Source organism: Dama dama, chromosome 4, assembly GCF_033118175.1.
Source record: "Dama dama isolate Ldn47 chromosome 4, ASM3311817v1, whole genome shotgun sequence".
Lineage (NCBI taxonomy): Eukaryota > Metazoa > Chordata > Mammalia > Artiodactyla > Cervidae > Dama > Dama dama.
In genome coordinates, this window is record NC_083684.1 from 58153580 (window position 1) to 58163504 (window position 9925).

At 59.5% G+C, this 9925-nt stretch overlaps 1 protein-coding gene across 1 annotated transcript; it reads left to right on the top strand.

The window, feature by feature from the left end:
• Positions 1–384: 384 nt before the first annotated feature.
• BCL3 (BCL3 transcription coactivator) lies at positions 385–9704 on the top strand. Its single transcript, XM_061139561.1, has 9 exons — positions 385–721; positions 2369–2522; positions 6742–6850; positions 7029–7233; positions 7342–7430; positions 7591–7668; positions 8275–8442; positions 8836–8953; positions 9069–9704. Exons 1-9 carry the CDS (start codon positions 466–468, stop codon positions 9254–9256), a joined length of 1365 nt encoding a protein of 454 aa, XP_060995544.1. The 5' UTR covers positions 385–465; the 3' UTR covers positions 9257–9704.
• The last annotated feature ends 221 nt before the right edge of the window (positions 9705–9925 follow it).

Genomic DNA, 9925 nt, shown 5'->3' on the forward strand with positions numbered 1-9925 from the left:
AGACTGAGATACAGAGAGACAGACCTACAGCCAGAGAGAGACAGACACACAGACTGAGACGCAGCCTGAGGCCCGCAGCCGCAGGGGTGGAGACCCCGCAACCCTGCGACCCCGCCTCCTTCCCTACCCCTGCCCGCCCCCGCCCCCCGCCGAGGCCCAGCCGCCCGGGGCGCCGCGGGGCCCGGAGGGGGCGGGAGCGGGGCGCGGCGTGGGCGGGGCGATCGGGGGGCGGCACCGCGGGACGGCGGGAGCGGCGGCGGGTCCAGGAAACCCCTGGGGCGGACGGGTGGCCCCGGGGGGGCCGGGGGCGGGGAGGCGGGCGGCCGGCACCGCCCGGCCCGACAAAAGTCCCTTCAGTTCAGCCGGCGGCAGGGGAAGTCCCGGCGCTCGGCGCAACCACCCTCCCGTGCCGCCGAGCCCAGCCGCGCTCCGGCCGCCCGCTCGGCCGCCGTCCTCGGCGGCCCCATGCCCCGATGCCCCGCGGGGACCATGGACGAGGGGCCCGTGGACCTGCGCACCCGGCCCAAGGCCACCGGACCCCCGGGCGCCGCGCTGCCGCTCCGCAAGCGCCCTCTGCGCGCGCCCTCCCCGGAGCCTGCCGCCCCGCGCGGCGCTGTGGGCCCCGTCGTCCCCCCGGATCCCCTCCGCGGTGGCTCCGACACACCGGCTGTGCCCGCGCCCCCTCACGGCCTGGCGCGGCCAGAGGCAATTTACTACCAGGGTGAGTGGCTTCCGCGAGTCATGGCCGGGCGGGGGGCAGGCAATGCAGAGGGTCACCACCGGAGTCAGGCGGCAGAGCTCCGACCTTAACACAGGGGGGCCTCGGGGAGCCGAGGGACAGAAGTCAAGGTCCCAAGGACACAGAGAGGGGGTTCCTGGGGAGTTGCGGGCAGAGCCTGAGGTCCCAGGGGTGCAGATATGGGAGCTTCAGGGAGCCAGCACCTTGGGACACAGATACCGGAGCTCTAGGAAGCTGGGGGTCAAAGTCCTGAGATCTGAGACCCACCTATAGGGAGCCAGGAGACAGTGCCCAGCAGCCCAGATATCGTGTCTCAGGGAGTCAAGTCCCAGGAACACAGAGTTATAAACTCTTAAAAACCCAGATATATAGGGTTATAAGGGATCAGCAGCTGGACCCAAGAAGCTGGGGGTTTGGGGACCCTTGAACTTTATGTGGGGTCAAAGGGAGTGAGGGGAACAGAGACTGGGGTTCTAAGGAGACATGTTAAGGATCCCCATTTGTCAAAATCGCGGGACCCCAGATGTCAGGAGAAGTTGGGAAGAGAGTGGGAGTACTGGGCACCCCAATATCTGGGATCACAAAAACCCAAGGAAACCGATCCCAATACCAGGGGTCCTAGGAGTCAGCAGGACAGAGATCTGGGGTTCTAAGCACCGACTTCTGTGTGCTTGCAAGTGATCAGTGTCTCACTGGTGTCATGAGGTCAGGAGGCCTTAGGGGGGCTTTGGGGACTGAGGATTCTAAGAACTGGGGGGCAGGACTGGGGGGGGTTCTGGGCCTCAAGGATTTAGGGCCAGGGAGGATTTGGGGGTCTCTGGGCAGAAGGCCTGAGGGCACCAAGGCCTGGTATTGAACATACAAGGACCAGGAAACTTGGGGTTTCAGGAATGGAGCTCCCAAGGACCAGGAGATGACAGAGAAGAACAGGCACTATTCTTCCCATCCTGTCTCCATCCCTGATATCCAGGAGGGGGCAGCCTCTCCCACAGCTGTGCCCACTTCACAATCTCCAAGTGACCCCCAGAGCTGCAGGGACCCCAGGCCTTGGGCCTCCAGAATTTTGCCCAGTTTCTGCACCTTTCATCCCCTCAGGGTACAGCTTCAAGCCCTCCATCAGGAGGCCTGTCACTGCCTTCTCCCCTTTCACATTCCCCCATGAAAACCTGAGCCTCAGCTTTCCCCATCTGAGTGATGGGTAGATGTGGATTTGCCAACTACCTTGGTGCCTTCCAGCAGTTTGATCTGTGCCGGATTCTGGCACTACTCCCTCTCCCCAAACTCTGTACACATTCATCCCACCCCCCTACACCTGGTGCTTCATCCACCCTTACCTTCCTCAGCCACAAATTCACTCAGCAAACTGGCCCTGAGGTCCCCATGCTGGGCGATAGTGCAGAATCTTTGCCTAGTAGAAGATGAGGGGTCAGACAGAAGTAAAGATAAGTGACAATGTCCAGGGCTGGGGAGGGGAGAGAGGAGGGACGTGGTAGAGGAGTTTGTCTTGGGTCTTGAAGGCTCAGGAGGAGATGCAAAAGGGACCAAGGGAAAAGGGAGTGAAGGCCTGGAGCTGGGGGGCAGGTTGATGATCTGTGGGCTTGGCCTCATGCATGTCCTTTCTCTCCCCAGGACCTTTACTCTCCCTGTACCCCACCCCGACCATGGGCTCCCCCTTTCCTCTGCTGAACTTGCCTACACCTCTGTACCCCATGGTGTGCTCCATGGAACACCCCCTGTCAGCTGACATCGCCATGGCCACGCGAGCTGATGAGGATGGAGACACGTGAGTGACAGTCCCCCATTCATGGAGGGGAGTAGAAGGGTGGGGAGGCCAACCCTCCACCCACCTCACCCACCCATTGCAACACAGGGGCACTCAGCCAGCACGAGCTTTCCAGTTACCTGCACTGAGTTAGAATCCTGTCTCCCCTGTCTGTGTGACTTTGAGGAAGCCCCTTTCCCTCTCTGAGCCTCAGTTTCCCCTTCTGAAAAATGGGCACCCTGAGAACCCTTACCTCCCAGGACTGTTTTTGAAGCAGTGGGCTTTAAAGTTTTTACCAAAAGCCAAAAATGAGAAAGACATTTTACGGATTGACTTATTATATGAATTATACATGGTAAGCTCCTTGCACAGAGCCTTGTAGATTGAAAGTGCTCAATCTGTATTAATTAATGTTATTATTATCATTATAACCTTTTGCTAAGCACACACACATATATAAACTTGAAATAAAAATTGCACAGAACAATACAGCACTCAGGCTTACAACATGGGAGCTACTTTGGGGTTTTCTATTCTAGTCATGTCGCTGTTTCCTGGTCATAGCCCACTAAATTAATTTGACAATTCTTTAAGTTGATTTCACACATCTCATGGTTTTATCATCTACTGTTTGAAGGACAGGCTTCTGAGCTTCATGAAGCCACTGAGAAATCCTGCATGGGAGCATTTAGCCCAGGCCTAGCACTCAAAAAAACACTTGACCACCGTGGTTATGGTAATTCTACCAACCTCGGATGGAATCTCAGCTGGTCACTTTCTCATACCTCTCTACCTCAGTTTCCCCTGTACAAACAAGAACCATAAGATGAAGGTCTCTATGAGGCAGAAAAGAAATGATTTCAATAAAGCAATTATCTAGGAATGGGCTTGGGGACTCTGGAAACCACAGGGGGAGATGCAAGGAAAGTGGGGGGTCTCCAGCACTGGCCCCTGGGTGACTTCACATTCCCCAAGCCTGTTTCCCTGTCTGGAAAGCAAGCCTCATGATCACAGTGGGGATTCAATGCAGTGAGGCACAGGACTTACAGTGCATAGGGCCGGGGACACAGTTGGTGCTCAGTACATGGGAGTGGATTTTGTTGGAACAGAGCTCCCAGGGTGGTTGTGGACTATCCTTGCGAACCCAAGCAGGACAAAGTGTCTGAGATATAAATGTATCTTTATATATATGTATATATAAAGATATATATATTTATACACAAAGGCCTTGGTAAAACTAGTTCCCGCTGCCTCTGGGTACCTGTGGGGTCATCTGTGAAATAGATTCAATTTGTCTCTGTCCCCAGGGGTGATTTGTTTGCAGCCTGTGAAAGCCGGGTGCAGAAGACCTGGCACACCAGTCTCCAGCCCCACGCCCCAGCCTCCCTCCCCGCCCTCCCCCCTCTCCCCCAAAGCAAACACTTCTGCCTCAGCTGCCTGGTGGGGGAAATCCCTTCCCGCAGAACTTGACCGCAGCCCAGCTGCTCTGCCTTCCCCACGTCAGCACCCGTCACTCACTCGCAGCCTCCCCCTCCTGGCGCTCCCTCTAACCTTAACCCCTTCCGCTGGGGCCGAGGCTTTACCGGAATGGGCAGCGGGCCGGGCGGGGGCGGGGGGACACGCTAGGTCCGGGTCCCCAAAGGGGCAATGCTACGGTAGGGAGGCTGGACTTCGAGGTATTCAGGGCAGTAAGATCTCAGGGCATTTGCAATCACCACCCCCACTCCCACCCCCGCCAAAGGTCTGGCAGTGGGGAGCTGGAAGTCCGAGTTTCCACGGGGGGTGGGGGGTGGACGCGTTCTGAGTCCCGGAGGGCAGAGGTTGGGGTACTAGATGCCTTGACCGCTGAGCGGGTGAGGCGCCGGGCGGCAGAGCAGCCTGGGGAGCCTAGCACTCGGCGCGATGCGGGCAGTCCGTACCCGCCAAGAGTTAGGGCATCGTATGCCAGGGTCGCTGGATGCAGCATGCCAGGGTGTGGGGGACAGGGAGGCAGCTGGAGTCTGAACCCTGCGAGATGGAGTTCTAGCGGGGTCCCCTGGCTGGAGCAATTGGGGTCCTTCCTTACCCCCAAGGTAACTAGAGCTCTTTGGGTCGGGCTCCCCTCTCCGCCTCATTCGAGGATGGAAGTTGGGGTGCCGGGGTGGCCGGGGTAGATCCCCGAAGGGCCAGGCTTCCCTCCCCCGGGAGCAGGAAGCGGAGCCCCGCCCAGCAGACCTGTTACTGGAAGTCCGAGGGCTGGGCCGCCCCTCCCGTCCCCACTTCCTCCAGCCCCGCCCCACCCCCTGCGGCCCGCGCGTTTATGGGAACTCAGGCCTGGACGGTTTCTCTGAAATCATTTTCTCCCTCTGCCCTCGCTTAACCCCGCCCGCCCCGAAGGGGACCCAGGCGGGGCGTCCTGAGAGAGGCGGGGAGGGGACGGAGCCCTTTCCCGGGGGCCCCTGGCCCAGGTCCGACCCCTTCCCCGAGATTTCTTTTTTAAATGTGGCTCTCCCGGTTCAAGATCCGGGTTCAGCGTTTCACCTGCAGAATCTCTTCCTGAGGGCTGGGAGCTATTGCGGCGATACTTTACCGAGGAGAAACCTGAGGCTGGAAAGGCCCACGTGACTTTGCCCACGCCTCACGGCAAGAGAGATTTGCAACCCAATTTGCAACCCTGGCTCAGCCCCCGCAAAGCCCTCCGGGGCGGCAGAACTTCTCTGCCTCCAGCACCTAGGAGGTGGATTCATTTCCGCCGTGGGGAGGACCGCCGTTCACCTCTCTTAGCCTGGCCCAGGTTCCTCAGCAGGCAGCGGCGGGTGAGGTTGTGGGGCCCGTGTAACTTCAGCCAGCCTTATGGACTCAGCGCCAGCGTCCCCCAACCCCCCTACAGTCATCCCAGATTGTCCTCAGCTCTGAATGGCTCTTCCAGCTTTGGGGGCCCTGAGAAGCTGGCAGGAGGTTTATTGGAAAGGGTTCTTCAGCTCAGTGCCCGCGGGGAGGGAGAAAGCAGGACTGGGCAGAGGGAGAATTCAAGCTGCTCTGTAGTTTCAGCCGGGCCTCAGGGATCCCACAGGGAATATGGCAGCTTTAGGGGCCTTTCAGAGTTGGGGCCAGAAGGCTGGACCCTTCTATGCCCACACGAACCAGTCAGCGGATGCCATTGGGTGGCGTCTACCCACCCCCATGACCTGGGCAAGCAGCCCTTTCCAGCGGAGGGTAATTCCCAGAGAGAGCCGAGATTTGACAACCTTCCCAGAAGCTGAGGAAATGGAGTCCTTCAGTCCTAAAGGGGGGATCTGGGTTGCGCAGTCCGGCTTCCCAAGCAATGACTCCCATCCCAGTTTGTCCCACCTGTGCCATCATCTCCCTTCTGGGCAAAAATTGCCCCATGTCCCTACTCTTGGGTTGGAGGCTGAATATGATCTCCAGTCACCACAGATGGAGACCATCCAGTTCATCCCCACCCATTTTACAGATGAGAAAACTGTGGCCTGGAACGGGGTGAGCACATGGTCCCCAGCTTCAAGGAGGGTCAGGGATCCTTGAGAGGGCCTCGTCTATTCAGGGAGCACTTTCTCAGCACCAACCACTGTCGTAGGCACTGGGAAAATGCCTTACCTGGTAGAGTTGACATTCTATCGAGGGAGATTCAGACAGGAAACAAAGAGTATGATGTTAGGTGATGATGTGGAGGAAAATAAAGCGTGGGGGTGGGGGGGGGGAGCCGCTGCCGTACCATTTTAGCAGAGGCCCCAGTTAGGGGAGTTAGCCCCGAAGATATGGGGGCGGGGGAGATACTGTTCCTGGCAGAGGGAACAGCCAGTGCAAAGGCCTAGGAGGCAAGCATGCTTGGTATGTTTGAGGAAGAGCAAAGAGGCTAGTGGCCAGAGTGAACTGAGATGACATCAAAAGGAATCAAAGAGAGAAAGACAAGATCACCTGAGGCCTATGAGCCATAGTGGGGACTTTGAGAATTCTGTGCAGAAAAGGGGCATGATTTGACTCAGGTTCTAAAGGGTCTCTCTAGCTGCTATGTGGGGGGCAGACAGCAGGGCAGTGTGCAGGTAGAGAGGCCAGTGTAGAGGGGACACTCCAAGAGGGAGATGATGGTGCCTGAACCAAGATGGAGGAAATGGGGGTGGGGAGCAGTGGTTGGATACCCAAGTTACTTCTAAAGCATCCTGTGCATTTTGGAGTTAGCACTGCTAAGAGTTCAGGGGTGAGAGGTGACCACTCTCTCATGCCTGATTCTCACCCCCAGGCCACTCCACATTGCTGTGGTACAGGGCAATCTGCCAGCCGTGCATCGCCTTGTCAACCTCTTCCAGCATGGCGGCCGGGAACTGGATATCTACAACAATCTCCGGCAGGTGAGGCTGGGGACCTGAGTCCTAGGTGAAGAAGAGCTAGGGGCCCTGATGCTTGAATCTGAGGGAGTACGTGCTCAGATTTCTGGTTCAGACTACTGCTGGAGGTCAGGACTCTGAGGGAGGCAGGACTGGGTCGCAGGGCAGGAAACAGGAGTCCTTCACAGTCTCTGTTTCCCAGACACCACTACACCTGGCTGTGATCACCACCTTGCCATCTGTGGTCCGGCTCCTGGTGATGGCCGGTGCCAGCCCCATGGCACTGGACCGCCACGGTCAGACGGCAGCCCACCTGGCGTGCGAGCACCGCAGCCCCGCCTGCCTGCGGGCCCTGCTGGACAGCGCGGCCGGGGGTACCATGGACCTAGAGGCCCGCAATTACGATGGTGAGCACCTAGCCGGGCGCTGGGTGGGGGCTGTCTGGTAGGACCTGGAGTCCTTCTGAGGCTGCAAAGCCCCAGGCCTACGTTTAACTGAGTCTCCTGCTCTTTCAGGGCTCACCGCCCTGCACGTGGCCGTGAACACCGAGTGCCAAGAAGCGGTGCTGCTCTTATTGGAGCACGGCGCGGACATCGACGCGGTGGTGAGCGAGCTTGGGCCGGGGTGGGGTGGGATGGGGGCGCCTGGAGGCGGGGCTCGAAGTACCTAAGGAAACTGAGATGCTGGACCCAGCGGTTGGGATGCGGGCCTCCGGCTGCTTGGGCAGAGCAAGGGGATGCTCAAAACCTTCCTTCCTTGCGCAGGACATTAAGAGCGGCCGCTCCCCACTCATCCACGCCGTGGAAAACAACAGCCTGAGCATGGTCCAGCTGCTGCTGCAGGTGAGTACGGCCCCTTCCCGTGGCCTCTCGCCCACCCGCTCCTCTGGCCCTGACCGCCTGTCGCTCCATCCCTGCCACCGACCCCTCCTCCTTCCAGTTCTGGCACTGCGCTTGCTACGCTTCCAACCCCGACCCTTCCTCCTAGGCCTCCTTCCGCCAACCCTAGGACTTCATTCCTTCAGACTACGAACCAGTCCCCCGTCATCTCGGATTCCTTCCTCTAAACCCCCAAAACGTTCCAGGCCCCGCCCAGCTAGAGTCTCACTGACCCTTGTCTTCCGGCTTTGGCCCAGTCCCGGCGCTGTCTTTCCGCCCTGACTCCGTCTGCAATCGGGCCCAGACCCCTGAACCCTTCCCTTCTCTGACCCCGCCCCCTCTGCTTTGGCCGGGGCTGCTGAGTCCTTCGCCAACTGATTCTGTGTCTTGCCCCCCTGCCCCCCCCACCCGCTTAGTCCCGCCCCTGTTTCCAGTTTCCACCCTTCTCTGACGGTCCCTGGGTCTGTCCCCGCCCCAGCTTGTGACCCCGCCCTCATGCTGGCCCCGCCCCCTGAGTCCCGCCCCCATCCTCTCAGGCGGGGGTCCTGACCCGCGCCTCCCCGCCCGCAGCACGGCGCCAACGTGAACGCGCAGATGTACTCTGGCAGCTCAGCGCTGCACTCGGCGTCCGGCCGCGGGCTCCTCCCGCTCGTGCGCACGCTGGTCCGCAGCGGTGCAGACAGCGGCCTCAAGAACTGCCACAACGACACGCCGCTCATGGTGGCGCGTAGCCGCCGGGTGAGTGCGCTCGCAGGTGGCGGCAGGGGGTTACAGGAGTTGCGGGAGTTGGGGGGGGGGGGGGTGGGGGCTGGATGGAGAGGGGTCTTGCCCCAGTGCCGGTCTGCAGCGATGGGACAGATGAGTGACACGTGTGTGCAGGGGATGCGGCAGTGTGCGTGTGCGCGTAAGTGCCAGGGTGTGAAGGCGAGCCTGTGCAGCCTGACGCGTGGGTGTGAGTTCTAGGCAGAGGAGAGACTGAGGCCTAAAGAAAGGGAGTGACTTGCCCTCTTGCACGTCGTGAGAGAGAGGCGAGGCTCCCTGCGCTAGGAGACTCGGGAACCGGGAGAAATGGAGAGAGGCAGAGCTGTGTGGGCAGGGCTGGCCCGGAGGTGATCATGCAATGTCTCACAGGTCATCGACATCCTGAGAGGCAAGGCCACACGGCCTGCTCCGGCATCCCAGCCGGAGCCTTCCCCGGACCGGAGCGCCACCACCTCCCCTGAGAGCAGCAGCCGCCTCAGCTCCAATGGTGAGAAGCCAGCCCCCCAGCTCCCAGAACCCAGGAGTTGGGACCCCCAGCCGCCTCCTCCCTGGATCTAGCCTCTGGCCACCCTCACCCCCTCCTCTCTCTTCTCTTCACGCAGGTCTTCTGTCAGCATCACCACCCTCCTCGCCCTCCCAGTCTCCCCCCAAGGACCCTTCTGGATTCCCCATGGCTCCCCCCAGTTTCTTCCTTCCTCCCTCATCTCCACCGACCTTCCTGCCCTATGCCGGGGTCCTCCGAGCCCCTGGCCGGCCGGTGCCCCCCTCCCCAGCTCCAGGAGGTAGCTGAGAGGAATGGGGGGGCAGATCTTGGACTCATGAGGAGGGACCTCACTGCCCTGTGGGGTCAGCCCTCCTGGAAACTGTGAAGATCTCACTCTGCCCCCCCCCCCAATCTTCTGGATCAGGATTTGCACAGAGGCGCATATATTTACCTATAACCCCCCCTCTTCTCAGCACGGATATTCCTCCATCTCAGCCCCGCCCCCAATCCAGGACTCTTACCCCCATTTTTCTCAGGCATCCTGGTCTCTCAGTCTTTCGTCTGGAACTGACCCCAAACGTTCATTTCCTTCTCCTCTCCCAGAGCTGGTGGAACCAAGGAACAGCTCTCTCTTCTGCACTCCACCCACTTCAGTGAGGAGGGAGAGATGGGCTGACACCAGGCACTGATATCCATGTAAATTATTAGGCGTTTTGGTTGGATTTCTTTTGTAATAAACTATTTTTGTACCATATCCCTGGCTTTGCTGGGTCTCTCACATGAGGAGGTTGGGAGGAAGTGTGTGTGTGTGTGTGTGTGTGTGTGTGTGTGTGTGTGTGTGTGTGTGTGTGTGCGCGCGCGCGCATGCGCACACACCTGGATACCATAGCCAGCTGACTCAATGTGAGTCTCAGACTGACAGTGACAGGTGTGGGCGTTGCTGGGACTTCCGGGGTGTTGTAGACATTGCATTGT

What these genes read in the sequence shown, in the direction of transcription:
- BCL3 (XM_061139561.1), top strand. Translation starts at nt 466, where the DNA reads ATGCCCCGATGCCCCGCGGGGACCATGGACGAGGGGCCCGTGGACCTG. An exon ending in TGGTCCAGCTGCTGCTGCAG is followed by an intron (nt 7,669 to 8,274) that starts GTGAGTACGGCC and finishes CCCCGCCCGCAG; the next exon opens with CACGGCGCCAACGTGAACGC. An exon ending in TGGTGGCGCGTAGCCGCCGG is followed by an intron (nt 8,443 to 8,835) that starts GTGAGTGCGCTC and finishes AATGTCTCACAG; the next exon opens with GTCATCGACATCCTGAGAGG.